The 16,524-nt window shown below is 45.4% G+C and overlaps 1 protein-coding gene across 6 annotated transcripts in view; it reads right to left on the minus strand.

Moving 5' to 3' along the window:
• LIMCH1 (LIM and calponin homology domains 1) overlaps window positions 1-16,524 on the minus strand; it is a 237,730-nt gene that overhangs the window by 79,017 nt on the left and 142,189 nt on the right. For 5 of the 6 annotated variants that reach the window (XM_006169201.2, XM_027768572.1, XM_006169200.2 and 2 more), the window contains exon 4: window positions 16,473-16,524. In XM_006169201.2, coding sequence (XP_006169263.1) covers window positions 16,473-16,524 — 52 coding nt within the window. Of the gene's footprint in view, window positions 1-758; window positions 999-3,971; window positions 4,275-14,651; window positions 14,919-16,472 lie in introns of all 6 variants that reach the window. The other variant, XM_027768570.1, reaches the window with a different exon arrangement.

A 16,524-nucleotide genomic window follows, 5' to 3' on the forward strand; every position in this document is an offset into this window, starting at 1 on the left:
CTCAGAACCAGAAACAAGTTTCAAAGATTTCTAAGGCAAGTGCAAACCAAGAAGAGGTTTTAAAAACAAACCCAGACCTATGAAAAATATTTCTACGGTGTTTTTCCATGAACCAATCCAATGAAGCAATATTACCGAGCCGTAAGTAATGCTTTGGGTTTCTATAGCTTTCAGAACATCTATTTGAACAGAAATGATGGCTTAAGGAAAATCTTAGGGACAGTAGAGTAATTAGAATTATTAAAACATCAAGTTAAGGAGCCAGCAGGTGTCATGGTGGTTAAGGCGCTGGACTCCCACATGGCCGACAGCAGTTCCAGTCTCGGATCTGGAGGCTTGCTTTCTCACTTTCCTTCTTTCTGTCTCTCTCTATCTCTGATGACAATGGTAAGTTAAATAACAACAACAATAATAATAATTAAAGTAAATTCTTTAGGAAAAAAGTTTTTAACAAATAAATAAACTTTACAAATCAAATTAAAATTCCTTACAGCCAACAAGCCTATTGAAACCAGCAACTGTACATATTAAGTTGCCCAGGTTCAAGAGGATGCTTTCTGTCCATGCGGCTCCTAATTTTTAGTATTAATCAGTTTCATTTTATCAGGGCAAATATGCTGGTCTCCAGGAACTCTGCGTTTTGAGAGGCACTTTATGTAGCCATCAAAATAAAAAAGTAATGCGAGGATAAGCATTTGATGCCCTTGAGGTTAAACAATGCCACCAGCAGGGGAAACCTCAAGGGAAACACGACACACCTTGTCTCTCCTGACACCTTCAGCCTCTCCCATGTCTCCAAGTCCGCTTCTGTGATACTGGGGAGTGTGACAAAGTTCCAGGGCTTGCGTTGAGGGCCGAGGCCACCCTGGATCCTCCGCTGGGCCAGGTCATCCCTGTGCAGGTCTGGCACTCTCCTGAGTCCTTCCGCGGGCTCACCCTCCTGAGCCCTTGAAACACATGTCACTACTGACCTCGCCACGTCTGTCTGGGCCTGGGTTCTGCCAGTTGGATCCAGGTCCCCACGTCATCGGAAAAATCAGGTTCAAAGGAGGGGAGCAGACAGACAGAGGGTCAAGCGTGGAAATTCAGAGACAGAGGACAGGACAAAACGAGGGAGGTGCCTTTCCCATGCTAAAAAATATGGAGTCCACTGGAACGGTGGTTTCATTTGCCTAGGCTGTCCTGTGGCCATCATGACAGGTTTTCCCACCAGATATCAGTCTCCACTACACTTTAGGAAGAAAAGCCAGGGCTCGCGAAAGACTGCTAAGAATGGTAATGAGAGATGGGGACCAGCAGGTGGCGTGGTGGTTAAGGCGCTGGACACTCCCACATGGCCGACCAGAGTTCGAGTCCTGAATCTGGTGGCTTGCTTTCTCACTTCCTCTCTCTCTCACCCTCTGTCTCTCTCTGATCAACCTAAAGAATAAATGAATGAATAAATAAAATAAATAATTATTAATTAAAAAAAAAAGAAAAAAAAGAATGGTAATGAGATTTCATTTGGACACTAATGATGCCCGAGGCCCACGCCATCCAAGTTTCTCTAATGAATTCGAGTTTGCTGATTGAATCCCTCAGCCCTCTGGGGATGTCTTTTACTGCCCCAGTAAAATGTTAATAACGAGCGCTGTGTGATCCAAGTTCTAAGATTCATGTGGAACAGGCTGGGATGCCGTTCACACACTAAACCTCTCAGCCATTAACCCGTAACAGCCAGAAGGTACGATGAAGTCGATTCTGAACAGGAAGTGACCACTGGCTGCTAATGTTGATCAAGTTGTGATTGAAACCAAAACTGTGGCATCTGTATCAATATGTATCACATTCAAAGTCGGTTTCTAACTAATTTCTAACTATTTATTATGAATAATAATAAAAAATATAAATAATAAAAAAAGTGACAACTGAAAAAAAGATTAAAAAAAAATCTCAAAATTATAGCTATATATTACCTATTTACTTATTTACTCACTTTCAAAATATATCATTCAAGCCAGGAAACCATAGAGGTAGTCTAATAAAAAAGTGACAACTGAAAAAAAGATTTTAAAAATCTCAAAATTATAGCTATATATTACCTATTTACTTATTTACTCACTTTCAAAATATATCATTCAAGCCAGGAAACCATAGAGGTAGTCTCTGGTTACCTGCTCAACTTGCTGCATTTGTAAAGGCTGTGTGGAAATAGGAAGGTGACAGAATTTTCTATTTGTTTTTAGTTTGGATCAAAGGAGGGGCTAGCAAAGAGGCACTTCTTCCCTGTTTATTAGTTCTTTGATGTTCTCTATGGAGGTCATGAGCTGCCCCAGACCAGACCCAGAGCTGTGCCCTCAGACGCAGGGTCAGGTGACAACACACAAACGCAGCTGGAAATATCAGGAATTAAACTTGCATGGAGGAGAAAGGGGGCAGGGAGATACGAAAGCTGCTCCGTTTCCTAACTCAAATTGCTGATCGCCCTCGATATGCCTGATGCAGCTGGTTACCCAAAAGCCTCTGCTTCACTTGCAACAACGGATCCCTGCACAAGGCCCGCCAAGAATGGTTTGTTACAGGCGTAGCCAGTAAGAACCGCGAAGACCAGGAGCTTTCTGAAGCTAAAGCGTGTCCTGAAAAAAAACGATGCCAGGTCTTTTCCACTATAATCCCTGTTCAACAGCCAGGAATCCATTATAGTTTTTCTTTAAACCTGGCACGTCCTTAAAAACAAAAAATGGGAGGGGCAGCAGGTGGCGTGGTAGTTAAGGTGCGAGACTCTCACATGGCTGACCATAGTTCAAGTCCCAGACCTGGCAGCTTGAAAGTCATGCTTTCAAGGGTGTGTATGTGTGCATGCCTAGAATCCCATCGGGAGAATGGAGGAGAAGGGACTGTGTGGTGTGGCCATCCTCCCAGGGGATGATTTCTTGCATTCTGTCTCTGTCTATCTCTCTCTGGCAAGCGCACACACCCTACCACAAAAACCTAAAACAACAGTAACAATAACAATAGCAAGACCCCCAAACCCCCACCTAACTACTCCACGGAGCACACTAACTCTGTCAAAGAACCATTTCAACTCTGCAAACACAACTGAGATAATGAGAGTCCCAGTTCAAACGATTTTGAAACTTCTAATGTTTTGGGCAAACATACGTCATTTTGATAAGGAAGATACTAACTCTAATTTCTGATTTGTCTCTCTCTCTATATAGTACACTCTGCAGGAAGAAATATAGCAAGTGGACACTTTAAACTAAATCATACTCCTCTTACGATAAAAAAAAACAAAAAATTATTGTCCAAACCCCATCTTACTACAATTTTCCCTTCCCCAATTCACTCCAACATGTATTACGAGGCTAGGGGAAAAGGTGGGAGGAAGAAACTCATTTGAACACAATCTCCGTGGTAGAACGCGGAGAAGTGTATTATATGTTTGCGAAGTTCTTTTGATGGAAATATCCCTCTTCATTTGTCCAGATAATCTTGCGGGTGTGGGGCAAACAAGAGCAAGCCTCATTTTTTTTCCCTTCTGACATCTAAAAGGAACTAATAAGAGAGAAAAGCCTAGAAAAGCCTAGAACAAAGGAATAAGCATGCTTCCTGCCCCCTTTGACTGGACAGGGACAGCCGGGAGAGGTGACCACCCTGCCAGGTAACAGCACACGCCATTTCTGCCTGATAATACCAACCGAGGCCATGAGCACGCCTGTGTGGGGATGGGCCTGGGTTCCATGTATCTACACACTGAGTTCCGTGTTTACTTGGCAAATTCAGTCCTATTTTGGACATGACCACTCTGTGCTAGCTGTCTTTGGGCATTCAGGGGAGACTGGCTCTCTGACCTTCCACTTCAAGAGAAGTGCACCCTGTTTACCAAGTACGTATAACTGGGCCAGGAAAGGAGAGGCATGGGGACTTGGACACGACACCTTTGCTTTGTTTTGTTCTCTCGCTTTCACAGACACCCACACAGTGCACACCTTTTACTTTCTAGACTTTTCTTGGCCGAGAGTCCCTTCGAGAGTTGTCTGCTGCCATCTGCGGTCTCTGCCTCTCTTTTCCGATAAGGTCCATAGAGGAGTTGATTCAATGGCACCACTGGCTTGGGCTGGTTCATCCTCGCTCTCCTTGCGGCAAAATCATCTTTCTCAAGGTCAGGCAGTCGACCCACACCTTCATCTTCCGACTCGGAATCTTTGCCGTGTTGATGTGCCAGGAAAGGGTTTTCTTTGCGCAGAATGATATCTTGAACAGCTTCTTGCTCTTCACTTAGTTGCTTTTGACTGATAGAGCAAAATCAAATGGAACTCCACATGCAGACAGACCAAAAAAAAATCGAAAAGCTCCTCTCCAGACAGACAACTGTGTTGTTAGTGAAAAGTCTTATTGAGACCGTTAGTTCCGATGACATCTGTTTATTATTTTAACCCAGAGTTGGAGCAGAGTTAGGGTGGGCTTTAAAATCTTGAATTTAGCCAGACACGAGCAATACAAAAAGTACATTTAATTTGCACGACTTGATTAGCATCATAAAGGCACGATCCTAAATGGCTCTGAAAGTGACAGTCCCAATACTTTTCATGAACTTGGAAAAAAATTGGAAGTTATCTGTTACTGTTGTTTTTTCTTTAGCACATTCTCAATGATGTACCCAGTAGGTATTCGACTCATTTTAGACATAGGGCAAGAGATCAAGCCATCGAGAAACTTGTCTGGAGGAGAAACGAATGCCATGGCACATGTAGATTGTGTTACCAGATTGCAAATTGTGAGGAAGGTCTTTCTGCAGAACTGAGCTAACCTGAAACATCTGGAATAGTTTGAGGTCCCTTTTAAGATGGACCCAAGGCATAAATGCTTATCTTGCTCTGCACACTCTCATCATTCCTCCTTCTTCTCTCCCCATGGCTCCTTACCTTCCAGAACTTCTTTGTTATCTGCTAGATGTCCAGGACACTGTGGTAAGATATTTTGCCAAAATGGCTTTAAAATGATGAGTGTGGACTATTTCCATTTTCAAAGGGGTCTTGAAGGCCCCTTTGAAACTTAGGCACATTATATTCCTAGAGGTATGTAATTTGACGGCAAAGTGTAAGCCTTAGGACTTTTTCCACTTTGTTTTATTTTTGTTTTTGTTCTGGGACGGGGGAGCAGACAGTGAATTGTGCCTAGATAGCATTCAAACCAAACCCCACTCTTCCAACTGCTCTTAAGACCAGGCTTGCTTCTAAGTAACACTACAATGTCGAAAAATCATTTTTTCATCATTTACTACCTATTCGTTTCATAAGATGATGAATACATAAAATGCCTTGACTTCTAAAGAAAGTTCACCTACTGTATATCTTCTTTTTGAGAGAGGATTAAGAGTAAATTCTGCATCCGCAAAGGACAAGCTCATCTCAGAGATGAAGACAGGAGGAATGAGCCTGGCTGAGGACACAATGAGCAATGAAGCGCTGCATGCTCTGGTTGACCAGATGGCCCACTGCTGTTGCCCTGCCCTACATCCTCCAGAGGAGGCCTTCATTCTCAGGCTACGGCAGGCCTTTGCTCCATCTGACAATTGGAAACATCAAAGCATCATTAGTCATGCTCGGAAAACTCCTACTTACTGCTAGCCATTGTTCTCTATAGCATTCTAAAACACAGAATTTGGGGGGGGGACGGTGAGGAGTGATGCTATGCTAAATAAAGATAAATTTATTTCTTAAAATATGAAATCCTACGGGGCCAGCAATGGCATGGTGGTTAAGGTGTTGGAGTCCCACATGGTCAACTCCATGTTTTGAGTTTCAGACCCAGATGCTTGAAAATGATGCCAAGCCCATGTGTGAGTCTGTGTATATATATGTGCCCAATATCCCAAGAATGGAACAGAAGGGGTTGCAACATGGCCATCCCCCTGGGGGGCTGATTTCTTACTTTCCCTCTCTGTCTCTATGTCTCACTCCAAAAAGAAAAAAAATTTAAAAACCATATGAAACCCTGCTTTTTTTTTTTTTTTTTTTTTGAAAAAGTTTTTTCTTTGTGGGAGTACTTGCCAGAGAGAAGGAGAGACAGAAAGTGAGAAATCACCCCCCAAGGGGGATAGCTACGTCACAATCCCTTCTCCTCCATTTTCTTCTTGGGATTTGGGCATGCACGCACATGTACCCAGCATGAGTTTTTAAGCTGCCGGGCCTGGGACTTGAACCACAGACGCCTACATGGGAGTCCAGCAATGTAACCATTATGCTATCTACTGGTCCCCAAACCCTACCCTTTGAGTTGTACATTCAACTCTCCATTTTCTCCCCTCCCTATCTTCATTAGCATCATGTCTATCAAGGACCAACTGGTGTTGATTTACTGCGGTCAGAAAGAGCAGTCAGTAGAAAATGATGGGCTATTGCCTTGACTTTTTCAAAGACATTATGTAAAAAGTACATCGAGGCCCAGCCGAGTTAGCAAAGTCCGTAGCATAGTATTGACAGAAGCCACGTGGCCGACTGGGGTTCAGATCCCTGGTTGGTTGCTCGCCAATATGCCAGGCATGTCTCTGTATGCCCAAGATCCTGATGAGCTAAAGGATGGGGACCACAGAGCGGCCAGATCACGTCAAAGGTGCTCCCCTCACCTCAGATGCACATACACAATGCTCTGTGATGAATAACACAGATAATAAACTTGACAAAACACTGACGATCATAATGAAGGGGGCTAGCAGTCGAGGCATGTTGCATGCCAACCTTCCTTCTGAATGTTCACTCCTTCCACCCCCACACTAACTCTTTAAGAAGTGTTATCCCCATTGTGTAGAGCAAGATTTTGCTAAGAAATGTGTCCACAGTCAGAGCTAGCCCTTGGTAAAATGCAAATCCAGGAGGGGCGGGCAAGTGTGAAGGCACTGGATTCTCTCACGGGCAGCTGTGGTTTGAACTGTGGACCCAGTGGCTTGAAAATCACGCTGGCTGCATGTATACATGCACCCAAGATCCTGAAAGGACAATGGAGGAGAAGAGATTTGGTGTGGCCGTTCCCCCTGGGGGTGATTTCTCATTTTCCCTCTCTCTGACTCTACCCGGCAAGCGCACGTGACCAATGGCAAAAACGAGGGAAGAAAATTTCATATCCAGGCAATCTGACTGCAGAGGCCCGATTCTCTGACAGTGAATAGATGGCTACACTCGTTAAATAAAGGACCATGCCAGACGCAGTGCCGGGAGGAGGGCAGCAGACAAACAATAAGACACTTTCAGTGCCAGCAGGTGGCGTGGTGGTTAAGGGCACTGGACTACTACAATGGCCAACTGTGGTTCGAGTCCTGGATCTGGTGGCTTGCTTTCTCAATTTTCCTCTCTCTCTCTCACTCTGCTCCTCTCTGGTTAAATTAAAATAAATAAATAAAATAAAAATAAAAATAAAATAAAATAAAGAGCCTATGGGACCAGCAGGTGGTGTGGTGGTTAAGGGTGCTGGACTCACACATGGCTGACTGTGGTTGGTGTCCTGGACCTGGCAGCTTGCTTTCTCACTTTCCCTTTCTCTCTCTCTCCCTCTCTTCCCCCCCCCCCCACTCTGGTCAAATTAAGATAAACAAATAAGTGAAGTTGTGATGTGCATGGTTGGGTACAATCGACCAGGATTACTGAGGGCAGTATGCTAAGTAACCAACCTTTACTCTATCTCCACAACGCGTCACAGTTCACGAGGCCTTTTCAAATCTCACACCCTGACATGGGGCACGTAACCCCATAAAACTTTGTATTCTGGAATAGAAGCAAACCTTCTGCCGGAATCTCTTTCCACTTTTTGACAGGAGTCTTGGACCTCGAATTCTCTCAACCCAGGCATAATTCTTTGGCATAAAATACATGCATGTATGCAAATGGCCCTGGTATGGGATGCCAATGTGAGCAGGGAAGATCTGGGGTCTTATGAATGCTGCAAGGCTGGCCAGAATTCAGACTCCCCTGGGTGTTTCTTTTAGGCTACAAGCCCAGTGTGGCAGGACTCATTTTCAAGCAATCTCAACTTAGATATGAGGACTTGAAAAAAGGGATGAAGAAAGCTGGCCGTGTCACTGGCCACTTAAAGCCACTCCCGCCCACTTGAAAAACTGCCCCAAGGCCCGATTTTCTCCTAACTGCTTGTGTCCTGTAAATTCAGAACTTTAAGGCAGACTGATAGAGAGGGAAAAGTAATACATATTCTTTTTTTTTTTTTTTTTTGGAAAGGTTTCTGCCATAGGGTGCGTGCGCTCGCCAGACAGACAGAGAGAGACAGAGAGACAGAAAGTGAGAAATCACCCCCCAGGGGGGATGGCCACACGGCAATCCCCTCTCCTCCATTCTCCTCTTGAGATCTTGGGCACACACACACATGTGCCTGGTGTGAACTTAAGCCACTGGGTCCGGGACTCAAACCGTGGTCGATTACATGGGAGTCCAGCGAAATAGTCATTACACCAACTGCTTCATGGCATTTGCTATGGTTTTTCAGAGCACACATGCAGTGCCTGGTCATCAGCCTATTGGGGACTTCGGGTGCTTCACTTAATTTCTCAGCAACTGTCCCCACAGCTGGTCTACTGCCCATGTGGGAGAGGAGAGGAGCAGGGTCTCTTGTTCGGGTCACCTGGAACTAGGTGAAGTGAATTTAAGGAACGTGAAGGGGCAGGTCTTGGCTGTCTGGCTTCATAGTCACGGGGAGCTTTGGCACTTAGATTTCTCCCAGGTCACTCATCAATGAATGAGCTGCTTTGGGAACCAGCAGTTAGCGTAATGGCTATGTTGCTGGACTCCCATGTAGTCGACCGCGGTTCGCGTCCCGGACCCGGTGGCTTAGAACTCACGCCTGGCGCGTGTGCGTGCGTGCCCAAGATCCCGAGAGGAGAATGGAGGAGAAGGGATTGCGGCGTGGCCATCTCCCCTGGGGGGTGATTTCTCGCTTTCTGTCTCTATGTCTCTCTCTGTCTGTCTGGCGAGCGCACACGCCCTACAGTGAAAACCTCTAAAAAATTAAAAAGAATGAGCTGCTTTGAGAAGGCCTTCCTCGGTGATCCCAGCCCAGCCTGAGACAGGAAAGGCCGGACCTGGTCCGGCCTCGCGAGACTGTGCAGCCTCGTCCAACATGAGTAAGGCCGGGATCGTGGCCTGGGACAGGTGAGAGGGAAGAGAAAGCTCTAGTTTCCCTGTGTCTATGGCTGACATATTTCAAAGTGAACGAGATAATGATTTTTAACTAGAGAAAAGCTGGCATTTTCTTTCACCCCCTTTCACTTGGCAATGCAGAAGGTGCCAGCTCAACCTGGCAATTGGTCTGCTCTACTGAAAGAAACTGGGATCTCCAGAAAAGCCTGTTAGTCCTCTTGGGAATGCCTCAGGTAACACCAGAAACCTCCCTGTTCACCCTGTCTCCAACTGGGGCGGCCCTACCCAGAGCCACAAAGGTACGTGCAAGTCACACGTCCGGCCGGGCCCGGGAGGCAATAACCAGCGAAGTAGCATCTGGTCTGGACGGGTGCAGAGGGATGCGTGTCTGGCACTTGGCTACAGCTGTTCCTGCTCCAAAGATTTCTAACGTGTCTATTGTTCCTTGGAGAGTTTTTCCCCTCTGTAATTAATTGCTACGTGGTTGAGAAGATCCACAGACAAGCAGAAAAGACCGAGTGCTGAAACATATGAAATCAATTAGAAAAGAAAGTCCGATCACGTGAAACCTATAATTCAGCTCAAAAAAAAAAAAAAAAAAAAACACGAGTTTACTTCTCCCAATGGGAAACACCAAGTCAAAGAACTCAAATCTCCATGGCATTTTAATTCAGAGGAAGTGAATCTCGGTTCTTATTTTATCCTCTTAAAAACAGAAATCTTGGCTTCTTTGGCAGGAGTCTAATATTGTGGAGGTAATTAAGTTAATGCAATCGTAAAATAAAATAGAAGAAAAGGTAGTTTATATACTTTTGACTTCGCTGGGAACTCTAATAAATGCTGAACTCCACATATTTATCAAGAAGTCCAACTTTCTGTCCCAAGATGCTAAGATACTGCCTAATAGATTGTTTGACAGGAAACTGGGGGATTCTCGGTCTCTAACCTCCTGTGAACATGGAGTAACATTCACCTTTGCTCCTTGTTGTATATTGTCTTAAAAATAACACGAGAGGGACCAGTAGTTAGCATAATGGCTATGTCGCTGAACTCCTATGTAGCTGATTGTGGTTCGAGTCCCGGACCCAGTGGCTTAAACTCACACCGGGCGCGTGTGCGTGCATGCCCAAGATCCCGAGAGGAGAATGGAGGAGAAGGGATTGCGGTGTGGCCATCCCCCCGGGGGGTAATTTCTCGCTTTCTGTCTCTCTGTCTCTTTTTGAAGAGCGCACGCACCCTATAGCAAAAACCTCTCCAAAAATAAAAAAAAAAATAACACGAAGAAGTGTTAGAAAATACTTGATAAAACAAAACAAAAACAAAACACAAAATGTCACAAAAATAAAGTTTTGCTCTTCATCCATCTACTAAATGTTCACCCAACTCGACAAACACAGAATTTCCCCGCTGAGAAATGGGCCACAGGAAGTCTCTCAGGCCTCTTGTTAGGCCGGAAGGTGTGAGGGCCAGGGTTCATCTGGATGTCGAAGACAGGAGGCTGAGGGTAACATGCTATGAGAGACACCAGCCCGTCGATGATTTATAGTTGTGTTTTTCAGACACCCAGACATCATTTTCTTCTTCACGCTATGCATTCCGTTCCAGCTCGGCGACTCTCTGCCACATTCAGAGAAGGCTCCCGATATGGATACGCTGAGACTGCTTCTTGGCTCTGTTACAGCCTATAAAAAGTAAATGGCAGAGACCTCGCCATGCCAGGCTGGCGGCATGGGATGTACAAAACCTTCACGAGAGAGCTAGCAGCTGAAAAATCCGTATACAAATGAATTCTGGGTGTTTGGAGCTGTGGCATGCAGTTCTTTTTCTTTTCTTTTTTTTTTTTTTTGAGAAGTTTTTTGCTATGGGGCGCATGTGCTCGCAAGACAGACAGAGAGAGACAGAGAGACAGAAAGCGAGAAATCACCCCCTAGGGGGGATGGTCACGCCGCAATCCCTTCTCCTCCATTCTCCTCTCGGGATCTTGGGCACGCACGCACATGCGCCCGGCGTGAGTTTTGCTAACTGCTGGTTGGGACTTGAAACACGTATGACTACATGGGAGTCCAGCAACAGCCTTTACGCTAACTGCTGGTCTCCTGAAGCCTATTTTAAATGCTATGTTAGAAGGTCTAAGGTATAATGACATTAACCAGACTGCAGGTTTCCCTATTACGAACAAAACTGTACGAAACGGGCAAAAACTAAGCCAGATAACAAGACATGGCTGGGACCACAAATGACCACACACCAATGTAAAACGTATTAAGCAGAACTCCATGTTTAAACGAGCTGTGATTCTATGTGTATATACAGAATAAAAGTTGTAAAATAAGTCATTTTAAAAAATGATTAGTTTATTTTTTAAATTGTTGCTATAAGTCATGCGTGCTCACCAGAGAAAGACAGACCTGTGGGGGGAGGGGGAATCAGTTGATGTTGTAATGGTTATTTCATTGGACTCCCATGTAGTCAACCACGGTTCAAGTCCTGGACCTGGCAGCTTAAAACTCATGCCAGTTGTGTGTGCTCGTGTGCCCAAAATCCTGAGAGGAGAATGGAGGAGAAGGGACTGCAATGTGGCCATCCCCCAGGGGATAATATCTCACTTCTAGGGGACCAGCAGGTGGTGTAATGGTTACACTCCTGGACTTCCACATAGTTAACTGCAGTTCGAGTCCTGGACCCAGTGGCTTAAACTCATGCCAGGCACGTGTGCGTGCGTGCCCAAGGTCCCGAGAGGAGAATGGAGGAGAAGGGATTGCGGTGTGGTTATTTCCCCTGCGGGGGTGATTTCTCACTTTCTGTCTCTCTGTCTCTCTCTCTGGTGAGCATACGTGCCCTATGGCAAAACCTCTCTTCAGGAAAAACCCAATGGCAAACCCACGCTTCGGGAAAAAAAAAAAAAAAAGGACAGAGAAAAAGTGAGAATGCAAGCTGCCAGGCCTGGTACTCGAACCGCAGTCAGCCATCAGCCATGTGGGAATCCAGTTCCTTAACCACTACACAAGCTGCTGGCCCCAAATTCAATGTCTTATGGCAAAGCCAACCTCCCAGTTACTGAAGTGGCACAGGACACCGGTGGCCCGCCTTCTCTCCCCTACATCAACATTATTCCCAGGTGTGTGCAATCAGCTTACTGGAGCCCCCTTCTCATCCGCCTTGTTCTTTTGGATCCTCAAAAGATAAGTGTTTTGGGGAAGTTTTATTTGATTATATACCAAATGTCTGCACGCTGGTAAAAAGGGAAAGACTGAAAGACGTTAAAGTGGAGGGGACAATGCAGATTCCAGAGACTGTATGGGAGGGAGTGGGTGGGGGGTGGAGGCGGGCTCAGAAGAAACAGACGCAGGAACATAAGGTTCTTTGTTGAAAATGACGCACTGCGATCAAATGTAAATAAGAAATAATGAAATTAAAAAATTTTTTGAGAGATATTTTTGCTGTAGGGTGCGTGCATTCACCAAAGAGACAGATGTGGAGAGAGAGAAAGCAAGAAATTACTCCCCTCCCGGGGGGATGGCCACACCGCAATCCCTTCTCCTCCATTCTCCTCTTGGGATCTTGGGCACGCACACACACGTGCCTGGTGTGACATTTAAGCCACACACTTGAACTGTGGTCAAGTACATGGGAGTCTAGCGATGTAACCATTACGCCATCAGCGGGTCCCACAATGCAATGAAATTTGAAAAAGACGTTGCAAATGGGATTAAAAATGAGGGTATGCCTGTCAAAGATATGAGGAGTAAATATTTGTGTGCATTCATATGTTCGTCTGTGTCACGAATTATCTAGCCCTACCATGTCCAAGGCTTAACGGCAGAATCAAGAGAAGTCTGAGAAACGGTGGATGATAAAGGGACGCTACTCAGTTTTGTATTCTTGGCACACTGCTCGGTCTCTACCACAAGCCGATCCTCAAGGGATGCCTGAAAAGGTCTCCAAATCAAAGCATAAACACGATATAAACTTTTTTGTTTTGTTTTCAAGATTCTACAGACTCTTTATTTCAGAACCCAGAGAGCTGCTTCTAATATAAGTACAATTTTACGATAGAATTTTCTAGAAGCACATCCATGCTTAGATTAGGCATGATGGTCTGTGGGATACCACAGACAGGGAAGAAGTATATCCTTGCTTTTTATTTTATTTTATTTTATTTTTTATCAATACAAATCTACGCTAGGATTAAATCCACCTAAGTCCACGCTGAATATTTCAATTAAGATCCGGACCGCAGAAATAACCACATCTGAAGTTAACTAGGGAGAAATGGAACATATCCCAGGAACTATGTGGGCGGCAGATGGAGCTGTGGTTGGAGCGACCAAATCTGGCCAGCAGGCCAGCAGCGACCAGCTCGGCAGGTCACTTACTATCATGGATCCTGTTTCTTCTTCTTCGGGAAAATGGATTCATTACCTACTTGTTAGACTAGCTAGTAGCAAAAGAATTGTCAAATGGTTGTGAGTCTTGATTTGCCAACATTCTGGTTGCAGCACTGTTGGTTAGGATGGCAATTACTATATAAGAAAAACCAACCAGCTTTTCAACAGTGCATGAAAGTGGAGAACTCGTTTGCTATGGACATAATTGCTGAAGGTCTCCATCCCACACGTCACAGGAAGCTGTCAGGAGGAGTGTTAGCACCTCCATTACATTAAGAGAGGCAGTTACTCCACATTCTATACCCTTGGATCAACATGCTTTAGAAAATAAGAACTCAGGACCAGCAGTTAGCATTATGGCTATGTCGCTGGACTCCCACATAGTCAACTGTGGTTCGAGTCCTGGACCCGGTGGCTTAAACTCACGCCGGGTACATGTGCGTGCATGCCCAAGATCCCGAGAGGAGAAGGGAGGAGAAGGGATTGCGGTGTGGCCATCCCCCCTGGGGAGTGATTTCTCACTTTCTGTCTCTCTTTATCTGTTTGTCTGGTGAGCACATGTGCCCTATAGCGAAAACCTCTCCAAAAAAAAAAAAAAAGAAAGAAAGAAAGAAAAGAAAATGACTCAGATAAAATAAATAGCTCTATCTACTACTCCCTTGGGACACAGGAAGTTGACTGGGTTTTTGTGAAGCCAGTGACCACTCTTTGTAAAGGAAGTGTCCTCTATGTCAGAACTATATTCTAGAAATGTCTAAAGGAAAACGTGAGCCATTTAGGAGTAGTGTAAAAAGTTAATAAGCCGCAAACAATAGAAAAATAGTTATTGCAAGGGAAATCCTCAGCCCAGAGCCGACTGACCATGGACATGTGAGTAGAACGAGGTCTAATGGAGCCACTAGGCACTCGCGCTTCCCCGCCACTACAAACACCCAGGTACTTAGCAGAGACATGCCGTAAGATAAAGACAAGACTATGGCCCGTTTCTGCTTGCTCGGAGTAGGGCACAGCGATGCAACTGAAAAACCAAGTAGTGGGAAAACAAGTTGAACCCCCTCCCTGGCGAGGCAGGTCTCAAAGCCCAGGCATGCAGAAAGCCAGCCAGGAGCCAGGCCAGCCCTCGGCGGGCACAGCTGACCTGGCAAAACGCCGCGCTGCTGGCATGACCTTGATCCCAGCTTGCTCAAGCCTTCTGCGCTTTTGGATTTCAGCAGCAGCTTTTTCTTCAGGCCCGGGAGCAGTCACTGACGCCGCCCCCTCTGCAGAAGGCTGCTCTTTCCCCCTGCTGCTGAGTAGTTCTGACCCACCATCGGAAGGCTTCCCACCACGATCCGGTTGGCTGGTGGGGTCTTCTTCTCCAGGAGACCCCACTTCACTCCCCTCTTCCTCTATCGTTTCAGGGTAGCTAGCGATCGGACAATAGAGTTTACCAAACTAACAGCCCACCAGAGGCCATCGCCCGCCATTCTGATCTTACTTTTCCCTTGAGAAAAAGCCACAATATGTAATATGATCAGTGTTAATGTGAAGAAAATCAAATGCAGCCCCTCATTAATTAATTAATACAACACAGAACACTCCTGACATTGAGCTACTCCAAACGATACTGAAAGGCAAACACCTGCTCTGCTGGAAAGGTAAAATTCATTAGTTTTGTTCAATATTTCAAACTTTGAATGAAATGTCATTCAATGGGAAATCATAGATAGTCAAGATGGGCTGTTAGAAAAGTTTCTTTGGGACCAGCAGTTAGCGTAATGGCTATGTCGCTGGACTCCCACGTAGTCGACTGTGGTTCGGGTCCCGGACCTGGTGGCTTAAAACTCACACCGGGTGCATGTACGTGCGTGCCCAAGATCCCGAGAGGAGAATGGAGGAGAAGGGATTGCAGCATGGCCATCCCCCCTGGGGGGTGATTTCTCGCTTTCTATCTCTCTGTCTGGCGAGCACAAAGCGCCCTATAGCAAAAATCTCTCCAAAAAAAAGAAAAAAAAAAGTTTTTTTTATCCTAGGTTTCTTAAAGGAGGGACTAAGTCTTACTTACTCTTAGATTCCCAAAAACTGAAACGATGCACCTAATACATAGCAGATGCTCAAAAGGTATGTGCTGAATAAATGAATAAAAAAATGGAAAAACATAATCAGAGGTTAAGAAAAACACTACTTCTCTAAAGAGGCAAAGAACCCAAGGTCTGTTACATTTTTTCATGACTGTTTCTACCTGTGCCTGTGAACAAATCCCATAAATTGCTTGCATGCTCAAGCTTGGTTCTAGATAAATGTGCATCTGGATTTTAAAAAATAAAAAATAAAGAAAGAAAGCCCTTCTCCATAAAGATAAGTGTCTACACCTAACGTAACAGGACTGGGAGTCGGGCAGTCTCCATGGAAGCACATGGATGACAGATCCGTTCTCAATATCCTGCCAGTAGAAATGGTTTTAAAAAATCTTGTCAAGGGGCCAGCAAGTGGTGTGGTAGTTACAGCACTGAACTGCCACATGGTCAACAGTGGTTCAAATCCTGAACCTGGTGGCTTGAAAATCATGCCAGGTATGTGTGTGTGTGTGTGTGTGTGTGTGTGTGTGTGTGCATGAGTGGCCAAAATCCTGAGAGGAAAATGGAGAAATAATTGAGGCAGGGCCATCCCTCACTTTCCTTCTCTGTGTCTCTCCTCTCTGACAAGTGCATGCACCCTATGGCAAAAAAACTATAAAAACAAAACAAAACAAAACAAAAAAACAAAAAACTCTTTGTTGGACAGGTATTTGTTGAATACTGACTGTGTACCAGGCCTGCTCGAGGTGCCTACACGGAGCATGGTTTTATCATGACAAGCTCTCTCTCCGGATCTGTCCTGCCCACCTCCAACTGTCACCTTCCGTCCAAGCTCTGGCATGGTCATTGACCCTCATTCGTGCCCAGCAACAGTCTGAGCTGCCCACGCAAGCCAGGCTCACCTGAAGGGCCTCTCCCCACCCAGGGGCGAGGTGGCGGTGCTCCAGCTCTTCC

Source organism: Tupaia chinensis, unplaced genomic scaffold (assembly GCF_000334495.1).
Source record: "Tupaia chinensis unplaced genomic scaffold, TupChi_1.0 Scaffold146907_1, whole genome shotgun sequence".
NCBI classification, from domain to species: domain Eukaryota; kingdom Metazoa; phylum Chordata; class Mammalia; order Scandentia; family Tupaiidae; genus Tupaia; species Tupaia belangeri.